This window comes from Pyxicephalus adspersus, chromosome 1, assembly GCF_032062135.1.
Source record: "Pyxicephalus adspersus chromosome 1, UCB_Pads_2.0, whole genome shotgun sequence".
Taxonomy (NCBI): Eukaryota; Metazoa; Chordata; class Amphibia; order Anura; family Pyxicephalidae; genus Pyxicephalus; species Pyxicephalus adspersus.
In genome coordinates this window covers 138,590,129-138,605,541 of record NC_092858.1, presented here as the reverse complement: position 1 = coordinate 138,605,541, position 15,413 = coordinate 138,590,129, and the positions used below count along the sequence as shown (strand labels likewise).

Here is a 15,413-nt window from a genome sequence, read left to right as displayed (position 1 = left end):
ATTCATTTGATCCGAACGTTTGCACACAGTATTCACTTCCTGTGGTGCACGTCACTTCCTGTATCGTTCAAACGATCGCATCTATTGTGTGTACAATATCTGCGAACGATCGTGTCGTTATCTGTATGTACAGGATCGGTGCCATACGATTCGCAGATATCGTGCACGATCGTTCATCGTTCGTTTACCAACGATAAAAATTGGAAGTGTGTACGCAGCTTAAGATTCAGATAATATGCTGCCAACTGCCATCTGCTTTTCTCCATTTCTCCAAATTCCCAGAGCACACAGAGGTCAGAACCACTGTGCACCTACGTCATTTAGCTAGGGTGTGTTGCCTACACACTAGGTTGAGTACATACCAGGTCAATGAATGATCGCCAACAGACATTATAAATCACATTAGACCATCCATGATGTCCATAAAAGTCAGATGGATATAAAAAGTATTAATCTGCAAAAAAAAGAGTTATCCACTGCCCATATGTAAGAGAAAAACTACACTGTATCATGTTTAATAAAAATCATTTCCACATCTCATTCCACTCATGTTTTCACCAGATAATCCTGGGCATCATAAAACTGATTTTATTGATAGCCCCCCCCAAAGCTGCTTATACTTCCCTTCCCTTACTCCCTGTTTATCTATGGGGTAAAAAAAGCATTTTATCTGTATCTCACATCTCTCGCTGGCACCAAACCTGACAATGCAGCAGAAGCCACATTTCTAACTGATCAGTGAGTGTTTTATTCCTCTTTTTGAACATACAGTATATAACAAAACACATTCAGACGCCTTTTTTTTACATTCACTTTAATAAAATTAGTTTACATTCACTTTAAGCTTCAAGTTGCTACTTTGGGTTCTATTTATAAAACAGTAAATCTGACATTCCCCAAACATTCCCTGGTGGGAATCAAATACTGACACTGAAATACATGGACCTGGAAGATTCCCACTAGAGAATGTTTGAGGGAATGTCAAAGTCCCTGTTCTATAAAGAGAACCCTTATAGTTCATTTTTGATAGCATTGGGGGACTGAGGGAATGCCTTAAAACTGTATGTGATGTTAACATTCAAGCAGCTTCTTAAATGACTAATATAAATAATAAAAGTAATATAAATGGTGATGCAAATCCATAGTCAGTGCTGATGGTTGTTAATTGAGGCATCCCCTGCACTCCAGTAATAGCGTCATTCAGGATTCTGTGTTAGTGCTCCAGTGCAGGGAATACTGAGTCACTTTATTAGATCCCCAGAATTAGTGTATTTCATACTGCAGGACTACTGCAGTGCAAAGGAACTGTTAATTGGCGAAAGGAGTGCAACCAGAGAGGTCACCATCGTCATTGTCACCATTGTGATTGACAATGGATTTGCATTAATCTACATACTAGTTAATGCTGGTCTTACTTCTGGGGGACTTCTGGATGAATTTCTAGACATATCCAAAATTCGCCCCTACCTGTCCCTAGATACCATCAAATGCCTTGTACACACTCTTATCATCTCTCGTCTGGCGTACTGTAACCTCCTCCTCTCCGGTTTTCCACTAACCCCTCTACAATCTATCATGAATGCTGCAGCCAGACTCATCCATCCTTCCCTCCGCTCCTCTTCCGCTGCCTCTCTTTGTAGTTGTCTTCACTGGCTTCCATTTCACCTTAGAATCAAATTCAATCTCCTGTGCTTTGCTTTCAAATCCCTCCACAGTTCTTGTCCCACTTACCTTTCAGACCTGATAGAAAAATATTCCCCCAGCTGCTCTTTTTGCTCCTCCATTGACCTGCTAATGACTACCTCACTCATAACCTCATTACATGCACGTCTGCAAGACCTTTCTAGAGCTGCCCCGACTCTCTGGAATGGTCTTCCTCGTCCTATTTGGCTTGCTTTTATTTTCTGCTCATTTAAAAGAAAACCCTTCTTCTGTCTCCAAAAAACCTCACCACTCCATATCTCCCCCCCAATTGTGTAATATTTTCCCAACCTCCTAGATTGTAAGCTCTTCGGGGCAGGGTCCTCTCCTCCTCCTCCTGTGTCACTGTCTGTATCTGTCTGTCATTTGCAACCCCTATTTATTGCACAGGCTGTGGGATATGTTGGTGCTATATTTTTTTATTATATTGTATGGTGTGTATTTATATACAAAAAGTGGTACACAAAGCAGATTGTGTTTTATGTTTTAGAGTCTTCAAAGTAGCCACCTTTTGCTTTGATGTCAGCTTTGCACAGTTCTGCCATTATCTCAATCAGATTCATCAAGTAGTCACCTGGAATGGTTTTCTGGTTAAGGTGTGCCTTGTCAAGAGCTAATTTCTAGAACTAGAAATTCCATCATTTGTGTTGTGCAGAGGGTTGGTACACAATTCTATACAATGAATGACTCTATTCAACTACTGTTCTACTCCATATCAAGAACCACTCAACTAAGTAAAGAGAAACGATAGTCCATCATTACTTTACCAATTGCTGCAAAGAAGCCACTCATGAGAAGGAAAACAAGAAGAAGAGAATTGCTTACACAAAGAAACACAAAAAAATGGACATTATACCTGTGGAAATCTGTACTTTGGTCTGAGGAGTCCAAATTTCAGATTTTTGGTTACAAGCCAAGGGTGACTGTTTTGAATCTTAAATATAAATATGTTTTGTTAATCTAAAATATAAAACATAATCTGTCTTGTTTAACACTTTTTGGTGTGAAACAGAATTCTATAATTCCATATTTGTTCCTTCATATTTTGGATATCTTCAATGATAACCTGCAATGTAGATAACAAAAAACTAAAAAAACAATAAATTAAAAGGTGTGTCTGAACTTTTGACTGGTATTGTATACGTGTGTGACCCGTATGTATGAAAAGGAGAGGTAGCAAGTATAGAAGGGCCAACCCCCCTGGTGTTCATTTTTAGACCCTATGCCTATCTCTAAATTGGGACCCCAATGTCAAGGGACAGGGCCTTATCTCCACATTGAATTTCCAAAAAATGATGTGTGGGCCAATAATAGACCCTTAAGGCTATAAAGACTGTTTCTCCAGCGTTTGAAATTTCAGGAGTTTTAAAGCTTGCCTTTAAAACACTGTAAAATGCTGGAAAACGTCTATGCTGCGTTTTTACTGCGTTTATGTTTTTATAAATCAAAGGATGTGTTTACCCGCGTTGACCTGTTTTATCCGCGTTAACCCCGCGTATTCATTTTTAAAATATTGCAAGTAGCATTATCTATAACGCTCAAAAATGTGACTCAAAAAAAGTCCCGGTGTAGATTAGCCCATTGGAATGCGTGGGAATTTCAAACATGAGCTTTTAAAGTCTCAGGTCAAACGCTGGGGAAACAGTCCGTGTGGACTAAGCCTTAAAAAAGCCGTAAAAAACGTCCTCTGGGAACACTGTGAAAAAATAGTTTTTTACAAAATTAAACTCTTGGAAAACACATACTTACACATTTCTAAAATTTAGGCTTATTTTTGTCCTCAGAGGTAGTTCCGGTGTGAATCACAGCATTGTAAACCTGTTGTCAATCACAATGGCCCTACACATGATGATTGGTTTACTTGTCACAGTCCTGCTACTAAAGTGTCCAAAGACACACAAATACAATTTTTTGAGCAAATAAATGTCTGTGTTTCCCAAGCACAGCTGGCGAGTGGAAAATTACTCTGTTACTGAACCTCCCTGGTACAGAGCGCACTGACAGCATTTCTTGCACCATACATCTCCACACCCAGCCCATCACTCATAGCCTGGATCATATTGATTTGCAAAGGTGTGAAGTGTCAAAGAGTGGTTGGACCATGCCCTCCTCTCTGACTCCTATGGTTCCCTTTATAGTTTCTGATACAGCAGGGGAAGTATCCGTTTACCAGCAACATTGTCCTAAGTAAAAAAAAAAGTTTAAAGAGTGATCTCATTTAATAGGCATGACATAGATTGACCTGAAAATATATATGTTGGTGATTGGAAGTTACTTTGAGTGATCGCCCGTAAACGATTAAGGGTAATAGTGGCGACAGCTTCATCTTGGGCAGGGATTTTGCCGAGACCTTGCCACTGAAGGTGCCAGATCTTGCTACCAGATTTCTCGAACAATATTAGAAATTTCTAGGTAATTTAATAGAATTTACTAATAAATTAAAAGATTTTTGTTTATATTAACCCATTTACATTTTACTTGTTCAATATACATTAGAATGCCTTACCATTTGATAAAGAATATATGTTAGTAACCAGAATAAATTGTGATGTGTTTGTAAATATCTATGTAGATAATATTTATATATATTAGGCTGTTATATTTGATACACAAGGTTTCATATGATAAACAGTGTTTTTGCCATTTAACCTTGTTTAACCTTGAACACAAACATGAATTTTTCTCATCCCACACACATTCAGGCACCTTTCCAAGGCACAGAAACCTCCCATCCACCCCACCAACATACCATACTTTTTTACAGTTATTTTCACACTTGAATAAATCAATTTAAAATACATTTGGAGAAAAAGTAAAGTTTTATTGTAGAAACATGTATTATTTGGAAAAGCATAAACATTTACGAAAATACAAAAATAACTGAATTTAAAAAAAAAAACAAAGACATTCATTTGGCTTTGCACATTGACATTTTACAGACCATATGCAAACAAAGCATGAATATCCAGCTATGCACAGTTTGCATTGATCAAAATTATATTAATTGGGGTATCTTTGAAAACAGGGAGAATATAAAGCAGGTTAAAGTAGCACTAGAATGGGTTAGGACTGTACAGACCAGGTACAGTATATTTCTTCTTAAATATACATAAAATAGCATTAAAATCAAACTTGAGAAGTTAGTATATTACCGTATCATCACATCCTTATCTGGGTAAATCAGCTAAAAAACAGAACAGGGAATCAGCAATGTATTCTGAACTGCAGCCCCCACAATGCTAAAAGATGAATGGGAGAGGAGTTTCAGCAATATGCAAAGATGATTGCCCATCATGAAATATTGAATACTGAAATCAATTACCCTCCATATAAAAAAATCTCTGGTTTGCAGCTCAGAAACAGATCCTGGTTTCTCTCCCCCTCCCTCTGTGCCTAGACACATCTTACTAGGCTTCTGCATTTAAATTTCCCTGAGTTCATTCAAGGTCTATGGCTTTACAAAACTCATTTTTCTGCAATACAACAAACACAATGACCTCCAAGGGCTTGTAGAACTCAGTCAGTTGTCAGGAAGCACTGGTTTAGCCCAATCTCTATACTAGCACAGACTCACAGAACAGGTAAGACAATCCCCACCCAAAATCCCTGCTGTACACCCCCACCCAGATCATTAGCCATGTTTTCTTGCATCAATCTCAACAGTGACAGCTTCCTTTGCTAGGTGGGGCTCTCAAGTCTTCCTTGCCTAGGCTTGCTCAGTTGAGTCTCTTTAAAAAAAAAGTCATGGCCACCGTTGATGTTTTTGAGATGGCAAGTCTTTCAAAGTTTGTATGCAGGAGCATGAAACAAGATGGTAAAAAAAAGTTCAGTAGTCCTTGTGTCCTTTGTTGCTCATGGACATGACAGTCAGTGTCTTTCTGTGTTAATTACACATAGTTGCTGGCTGGTCCAGATCGTGCTGCTGAGTATTTGGCAGAATAGGGCTTCTGGTCCTTTGGTGGGCAGTTGCAGCACAGCAGGGCACCGCCCAGGAGGAGCAAAGCAGCTGATGCCCAGCCAATGTACAGAGAAGCCCCCAACTCTCTCTTCTGAGCCTCCACCACCAAGGGGTTGTAGAAATCTCTGATGATGTTGTTGGCTGACCAAGAGACTGGGATCAAAGTGAGGATTCCGGCTATTATGAAGATTATGCCACCCACGATCATGATCTTGGCTTTGGAAGAGTCATCTTCCACACAGTTGGTGCACTTGCCTCCAATGATGGACATGAACACTCCCAGGAGGGCCACCACGATGGCAATGACAATGAGGGCTCTGGCTGCTTGGAGGTCCTGAGGAAGGGCAAGCATGGAGTCATACACCTTGCATTGCATCTGTCCTGTGCTCTGCACCACACAATTCATCCATAGTCCTTCCCAAACGATCTGGGCCACCACAATGTTGTTCCCAATGAAGGCAGTCACCCTCCACATAGGTAGAGCACAGGTGACCACAGACCCCAACCATCCTATTATAGAAAGGGCAATGCCCAACACCTGGAGACCCATTGAAGCCATGGCTTGAAGTTGTTCTGATGTGGATGGTCTTGATGTTGTCTCTTTGCTGATTAGGAATGTAAGTGAGATGTGGGAACTTAGAAAGGTAGATATAGCCCCAGCACCATAGGGAGGAGTTTGTCTGCATTGATCCGGTTCTCCATCTCACAGAAACTCACCAGGAGCCATGAAACCAGTTCTGCTAGATTCTCTGTTTTGTCACAACAATGAGTGGTTTCACCCTCCCTTTACCTCCTCCTCTATTTGGAAACCTCGTCACTTTATAGAGTGTGTCATCAACTGCAACAAGAATTCCCCAGTATCACACAACATTGTCACAGCAGAGAAAGTCAAGGGACAATGCTGCCAGGAAATGGGATCAGGATGATGACAAAAGCAAAAGAAAGTTTTGTTTCACCTCCTTGTTAGAATTATAAAATATGGTGACTAATACCATGTCCCCTTATCCAAATACCATCAATTCAAGATATTGTCTCCTACCTACATGCTTACAGGATGTAACAGTATTGTAATAAAAATAGAGAACACTAAAATGCAATTAAAGACATAACCATCTTTCAAAGCCATCATATGTAAGCAAAAGGCGGTGTAGTTCTATAACTATTTGTTTTATTATTAACTAGGCTTATAAACCTCAGGATTGCCTAATACACAGAAAAACATTTATACAGTGACATATGCTTACCAAAGAAAGAAAACTGATGTAGACAGAATACAGAGTACAACTCATAATGCTCTAATTCTGGACATTTCAAGACGTTTAATAAATAGGCACCCCACCACTACAATTGTGTTGGTAGGTTGCCTTAGTTTATTAATTTATTTATGTTTGAAATGAAAGAGGTAAAAAAGTATAAGGGTTTTGGTTGCCTGATTACAGTCTGGTTCCAAAGTGCTCCAAAAATACTAAGCTCTCATTCACTAAAAAAGCTAAAATGCCCAACCGAACAAAAATTGTGCATGTTTATTTTTACCCATGCAGCACATTGTGGTGTGTTGTCAAACATCATTGTGAATTATACTATAGAGGCGAGCAGGGAAGGTGTATTGGGGTGCTAAAATGAATGCCAATGCCAAAGTTGGTTATGCTGTGGTACCATTTATTTTAAATAGCACCTAGTCAACACAAAACAATTGTAGTGTACTGCACAATGGACGTGAGCTTGGAAGGGGTATTGGGGTACTATACTAATAGCAGTGGCACTGGTTGTGTTGTTTTACCATTCATTTTAAATGACACACCAACACACCTAGTCAATACAAAACAATTGTAGAGTGCTGCACAATGGAAGTGAGCTTTGAAGGAATATTTGGGGTACTATTTGTAATGAATATAAGTGCCACAACTGGTTGTGTTGTTACACTATTCATTTTAAATGGCACCCCAACATACCCAGCCAACATAAAACAAATATGGTGCTTTGCATAATGCAGGTGAGCTGCGCAGGTGTATTGGGTGCTGTTTAGAATTATTGGCCGTGCCACAATTGGTGGTGTTGCAGCACAAAACAATTGTAGTGTGTTGCACAATGCAACTGAGCTGGGAAAGTGTATTGGGTGCCATTTAAAATGGATGTCAGTGCAACAATTGGTTGTGTTGTGGTACAATATATTTTAAATGGCACCCCAACAGACCTAAGCAGCACAAAACAATTAATGGACAGGAATCATAAATGATTTAATACAACACACATTACCATATATGATACAGTTTTTTTTAAAGAAACCCACAGTATTGCAGTGAAAGACTCAACAACACTCAGCAGACTTTCAAGTGAAAATGTTGTACTCGGTAATTTGGACCAATGCTTCCAGGCACTCTGCGATTAAAATTAAAAAAATACAATTGTGTGCTAGAAAATAAATAAATAATTACAATTTGAAAGCCTGCATTTTGGGTCTGTTTCAATGGTTGTTTTACCAACAGACTACGTATTTCTTCCTACATGAACTTAAAGTTTGCCTTTTATCTAATAGTATAGATAGTATGTCTGTGGGAAATAGTTGCTGAGATACAAGTTTCAGCACATCATACTTGCTTCAGGCTGCAAGGAACCCAAAGCCAACATATCCAAAATATGTGGAAAAGTACACCTATAGTTTTATCAAAAACATAAACCCTCTCTCTCTATTATCCTATTGTATAGTATGCAAGAAATATACATCACATTTGTATTCTACATGAGTATCATCATTGCATACAGTAATAGTAAGGGACTATGCGAGCATTGTCTCATCACAGGACAATGGTCAAACACAATGCTCCTAATTTATGTTAAATAATGAATAAATCACTTTCCCTTTCATGCTACAAGGACATTAGGAATTGTGAGATCCTTTCAATGTGCTGGATGATTGGAGTTTTAGTGATACCACAGTTCAGTATCATGTCCTGAGGTGGCATGTTGTGTTTCCAAATGAATTCGTTTGCAACAATGTTAGGTTTATAACTTCACTGAATGGTTTCAGCATTTGTAAATATGCTACAAATGAAAATGAATCATTCTCTTGGATACAAAGTTTACTACTGAGTTAATACATTTTATCAAGTTTCTAGTATACTCCCAACACTCACTTTGTTTTAACACCTTTTTCACTTCACTTTATGATCCTTAGAAATACTGTTGTCATGATATGGGCAAAATGTGACTTCTTTTTCTATTTTGGATATTAGAGAACTTTCATCCAATTTTAAAGAGATTCCCTCTTATTTCCTGTCTAAATGACAACTTTGTCAGTAGGACAAGAAGTGCTACAAAAAGAAATACATTGCAAGTATTTGCTAAAAACCTGGGAAACAATAGGAAGGAAGGAGTGGGGGTATTTCCCAGGTGATTTCTTTTTCCAGTAAATCTTACAGTATAGTAGGATATTTTATGCAGGCACGATGTTAGTGCATTGCACTGAGCTGATATACTAATGTCCTGAGAAGCTGCAGTTAGAATTGCATTCCTAAAGAAATGGCGCCACAGTGCGCCATTGTAGCAAATGTTCCCATATGTTTTAGTGATGAGTACTATTCCACATACTATACCACAGTGCAATATTTTCACACACTAGAGCAGTGTTTTTTGACCTTTTTAATATGAGGGAATCCTTACTATATTTACTATATCTACAACTCGCGGAACATGTGTAGTGATCAGTAGGGATAACGCTTTTTAAATTGCTGGCCATTGGGAAAAATGTCTCCCTTACAGATAGCCAAAATGATTGGTGTCATTTAAACTAATCTGAGAGGTAATAACTGCTCATTGCTTAAGGAACCTCCAACAACCTCCTAAGGAACCCTGGTTGAGAAACACTACAAGAAGTATCTGTGTATAAACCTCTCTGTGATATAATTTAATTAGAAACAGGAAATATAGGAAATAGATACATTTGTTGTCATTGTAGGAATTTGTGCAAAGACTATTTGGTTTAAATGTTTGGATTTAGATGCATTATACAGGAAACCTGTGCTGAGGAAAACATCCCGTGTTGGTTGCTGATCAGTCATGGTGAGTTCTATTATTTCTGAGCCAAGATCTGGGAACAAGTAAGTGATAAATGAGGTCAGAGTAAAGTCAGAAATCCTCATACACTCCTGTATACTTGTTCTGGGTCAGTAACTCAAAAAGTATCCAAGCTATTATTTCAGTATTTCATCCATGTAATAAGTGTTTTCTGAAGAATAGGTCACAAAGGGGTAATTATTAGGGGCTACCCAAAATAATAGGTATAACATAACGACCAATGTTGGTCAAGCATAACTTTAGCTCAGGAGTGTACTAATTTTACCAAAGTAGCTACAAGGTCTATTTCAGTCTATAAACTGAATCTCCTAAAAAAAATAGTCCAGCATCCCTACTTCTTTGACTTTATGGGTGGATAAAGATAACAAGCTCATAGGAATGGAGATACGTAAGTGGCTAGATGAGGCTACTTGGAATATTTTTTTACATCACACTGGAAAATATGGCCTCACATTTCTACTTCACCTATGCTGTATAATAAGATACTTTCTTCATGAGTATATTTGTTACTTATAGAGTATGCATTATGTTTCTGAATCCCATGTAAACTATAGTCAACTCATCCTATCTTTCCTCCTAACTCACCAGTCATTTTCAGGTTTTTTATTGCCTTTTATGATTTGTTTTTATAGATTTGTTCTATGTATAAATTTTAGCAAAATATTTACTTATTATTGTGTGTTGTTTGGAGCTGTTTATAGTTGCTTTTTCTTTCCTTGAAAATATCCATCTCCTATCTTTCTTCACTGGTTATTTTAAAATGCACAATGTCAATAAAAATAGATGTAACCTAAATTACCCCAGCAGTTAAAGATATAAAAATTCAGAGCTTTGGAGAGAGGGTTCTGCTTTGAAATGATCCCTAAGCAGGGATAAACTAAAGTTCCATGTTCAGGAGCAGCAAGCACCCATAGCTCTGTTGTCGCAGACCCGCCTAATGATGGGTTTGCTGCTGTACGCGTACAGCTCATACAGGTGAGTACATAACTAATATTTCACATTTTTTATTTAATTAACCCCTGCCACGCTTTTATCCCATGAAGAATCTCATCAGCTCACCTGCTAAAAGCTGGTGTTTAAGGTTATTCATTATTCAGGTCAATGACATTTCCAGATAAGTACACACACCTGCTTCCATTTTCAGTTAGTTTTTAAATAATATTAATATTGACCCTCCCAGTCATTTTATCTGGGCATTGAAGCTTTCCACACAGGCCAATGGCTTTCCATGTTTAAACTTATTTGGATGTTGTTTGATTTTTGCTAGACTTTCAAAAGTTGACCTATGTATAGTCAACCTAAGCCCTGCACTGGCCAACTATCACCAGCCATCTTTGGGTTGTTCACATCAAAACAAGATAACAAGATAAAAGATAAAACAAGATAAAAACAAGCTTATTAGAGAATCCCCTACACAATGCCCTGTTTAGTGTCTTCCATCTTGGACTGATGCACACAAAAACTAGGAGGACACAACTTTACTGAAGCCCATGAATGGCAGTTGTCCCCTGCAGCAGTTACTTTCAAATCTGCCCCAACAATGAAAAAGTTCAATAAACCAGCACACTTCTAACTATCTTGTAGAGAAGTTAACTGTTTATGTGAATGCTTTTGTTTCTTCCAAAGTAGATTGCTTGCATATAATGTGTATTCTTACTTGTATACCACACTAAATGGGGATTTCAGTTGCTGCCTAGGGCAGAGTCTATACAAAACCTTCATTACTGTGTCAGAAAGAAAAGACAATTGTTGTTCTAGATATGTTAACATTAGCATACAACATTTGAATATTGTTCCTGTTCAGTCTGCTTTTTCTAGTTTCAGTTGCTTTTACAAATTCACATTAGGGCGGCCATAGGATATAAATTATGATCATGCACTTGTGCACCATTTCAATAACTCTTCGTCGTAAAAACAAGGACTCACTGTTCTTACAAGGTGCAGCCACACCCTTCACCTGCTGTTGTTACACTTTACTGTAACTCTCCCTGGTGCTCACTTTGCTCATTCACATACACATAAAGCAGGTAGATATAGGGCGAAACAGCAGAAGATCAATGAAATGATTGGATTAGCCTGATCACTAGTATTTGGGCTGGACCTACATGACCAATTTTAATCTCTTGCTACTTAGAGAATAAACAACTTGCTCAGAGACACCTCATTATACTGCCACTCAAATTCATTAGTAAATCATCCTACAGAGCAGCAAATTCTGATGGAACAAATAGCTTTGTATGGAGTAAGCTACATAAGTAATATAATGTATAATCTGCTGTGGTAGAGGCCAATAGAGATGGACAGGAAGGCTTTGAGCAGTTGATTTTGCAACAAAATAATAGTAAATAACCATTTAGAGCTTTGCAAAGCCTCTTGACATTGTCATCAAAAGGGAAGCTAGGAATTGCTTGTGGCGTGTGTTAAAAATGTTGTATTTTTTCTGTAAATCAAAGTGAAAGGACAATCATTAAAATACTTTATTTAAAGTGTAACTAGACTCCTTGGTGAGTGGTGAGCTTTTGCCGTAATTAGCAGGTATACACAGCACACTTTGATGAATATGGCACATACTTACCCAGGACTTACCCTAGACTTGTCATTTCTGCATATATGGAAGGCGCCATATTCACCGCCCGCTCCATGGCGAACCTTCTTTGTCATTGGATGATGTAACCCCTGCGTGTGCACAGTAGTTATATTATTCCCAGTGGCTGGCTCAGTGTGCAGCTACTCGGGGTATGCACCCTACAGCTTAGAGCATAGTAAACAAAAAGCCACCAGGAGCTAGGGAACTTTTCTAAAATAGTACTACTTCCTGGTGTTTTTCAGTTTAGGCCATTAAGCCTCTTACCAAACATAGTAACAGCAGTACAATTGCCAGTGGTGTCAGAAGGACATGTGAGAATATTTTACAAACAAAATAATATTTTAAATGAAAAATGCATTTTCCTGACTATATTTTAACTTTGATTTCTGGCAAAAAAAAGTTTCCTTTTTCCTAATGTTTTAACTGGGGACATGTTCTCACATCTTCCACTGCCACTCCCAGCAATTTTAGTGACAACGCAGTTTTGAAGGGCGATCAGTATGTGTATACAATTACATTCTTCAGGTGGAATGGATTTGGTACAGGGTTGAAAACATTTGCCAAAAAATAGCAAATGATTTTTAGAAATCCATTTCAAATTTGCTGGATCACCCAGCCTTGGTGAGCTTTAATAAATCTTATTTTGTCAATTTGGCTCATCCCTATAGGTCAATCACATAAGATTTAAAGTTGGATTTTGGAGAGATTACGTAAACTGCCATTTCAGATGTGGTACTAAAATAATTCAGTTTGCCTGTTGGGGATCTGATCATCTGCCTTTAGTACCTTCTGAATCACTGACCCAGAATGAGAAGCTCCTATACAGCTAATTGCACCTAACTTGTCACAGTTATCTGCATTCCTGTTTCCTGAGGGTGACTGAAACTACTAAAACCAAAACATCAGCTTTACATCCAGGAAATTAGCATTCTTTAGAATGAGTTCAGTAATAGCAGTTTACATATTCGGGCTTGTAGGTCTACTTCAAACATTGTGTGATCATGAAGGTCTGATGGCTACATTGTTACTAAATGCAATTTGTTCTATTTGTTTAGTGATCATTTGCTACTCTGAGCAATAATTCACTTGTAATTTTAGTAGGAGTAGGATACAGAAAAAAATCTCTCAGCAACAAGAGTTTAGCTCTCCAGGTTATTTGCAAAATCCAATCTTATGTCTTGCCTTTATTGTATTTATTATAAAAAAATGTCCCTGTGCAAATAATGCAGAAATTACGTATTGTATGTATGTGTGTATACAGATAAATGTACAAAAATTATATAATCACTACATGAACACATAAACAGAGTGCATCAGAAGCTATACTTTCTTTCCCCTATTTACTTTTAGTTGGTTGATACTTTGTGAGTTAGCATATACCCTGAAATAAAGTGATGGTGCAATACGTATTGCTGCGGGAATCCACACAATGGGGTACCTAACCCAGGGAAACAGACTTGGTCAAACAACTAAAAGGTGTAGCGTGACTAGCACTGCAACTGTTTCTCTCTTTACTTTGGACCTGATTTATCAAAGTTCTCCAAGACTGGAGAGGATGGACAATCATTGGTGAAGCTGGGTGCTGGATTTCTCGATTTTTTCTCAATTTTTTTCTCGATTTTGCTATTTGTTAGCAAATGTTTTCAGTCCTGGACTAGATCCTTTCCAGGTTTCCTGAATCACCCAGGTTCACTGATAAAAGTGTATCCTCTCCAGTCTTGGAGAGCCTAAATAAATCAGGCCCTTTAATTCAGATGTCTCTGGGGAGTTGGGATTTCACTCTTCTAACCAATTGGTCAGAAAAACCCATACTATTGTACACACATGTATGAAATTCTACTCTTATGGTTTTTCTTGGATAGAAAATGACTGTTCCTGATTTTTCATACATACTATATAACTATTTATGTACAACTGATCAGAATCTAAAAACTTAAGGTGCGTACACACTTCCAATTTTTATCGTTCAAAACGAACGACGAACGATCGATTGGGCAAAAATCGTTCGTAAAAAAAGTAACCAACGACGCCGACGAACGAGGAAAGTCGTTGGAAACGAACGACCGGACCGGCGGATCGGATTGGATGACGATCGTTGACCATCGTTCGTGTGTACGATCGTTCGTTGATCGTCCATGGTCTGAGTATGCGTAATAAACGAACGTTCGTTCACTTTCCTGTCGTGCGCATAGTTCCTCTATCGCTCAAACGATCGTATCTATTGTGTGTACAATATCTACGAACGATCGTGTCGTTATCTCTATGTGCAGGATCGGTGCTATACGATCGTTCGTAGATATCGTGCAGGATCGTTCGTCGTTGGTTTTCCAACGATAATAATTGGAAGTGTGTACGTAGCTTTAGTCTTATAATTAGTTGCCTGCTGAATTCCTTTCACCTTCAATTCAGATCTGATAATTTTATCAGACATCAAATCAAAAGTAAAGCTCTGCCTGTGTTATTAGTCCTAAACCACAGGCATACAAACTGGTTAAACTGGTCTTTTTTCCGTCCTTTTTGGACCATGGCCACTAGCGCCAAGCACCAATCCCTCAAAATATATTCTGACTGTGCTCCATGTAGCAGTACTCACACAAAGCAATTATGAATAATAATATATATCCATTGCAGGTTTTTTGAATTTGCCTAATGCTTTCGGAGAATAGGAAAGCTTGACTACAGTCATTTCATCATTAAACAATGATCCTTAGAAAGCAAATGGGCTACTGAGAAGTGTGCAGGAGAAGGCTTTTATAATTACAGTTTTTACCTCCTTTATCTATGGATGTTTGCAGACAAACAACACAGAAGGGATTAGGGCCAAAAAAGGACATAAACAATGAGCTTTAAAGTTTATTAAATAGTACATTTGGTGATGTGTACAGCAGAAGTGCAGCCCTGTATTTTATATACACAAACTGATGCTTCCAGCAGCACATTTCAACAGTTTTACTAAGATAATCATATGACACGATCTGATCTTGTACAGAAAAATGTTTTGATGACTCCATGATGTCTGAATACAGTCCTGCATTCTCCTGTACCCAATTGCTGGTCTCTGTGATCATTATTTTAATTGCTTTAGTGTGTGTC

The 15,413-nt window shown here is 38.2% G+C and overlaps 1 protein-coding gene across 1 annotated transcript; it reads right to left on the bottom strand.

Moving 5' to 3' along the window:
* Positions 1-4,501: 4,501 nt before the first annotated feature.
* CLDN4 (claudin 4) lies at positions 4,502-6,407 on the bottom strand. The gene has a single exon (XM_072428659.1). The coding sequence runs from the start codon at positions 6,216-6,218 to the stop codon at positions 5,589-5,591; it is 630 nt and encodes a 209-aa protein (XP_072284760.1). The 5' UTR covers positions 6,219-6,407; the 3' UTR covers positions 4,502-5,588.
* Positions 6,408-15,413: the final 9,006 nt, after the last annotated feature.

Excerpts from the sequence above, each read along its gene's own strand:
- CLDN4 (XM_072428659.1), bottom strand. The coding sequence starts at position 6,218 with ATGGCTTCAATGGGTCTCCAGGTGTTGGGCATTGCCCTTTCTATAATA.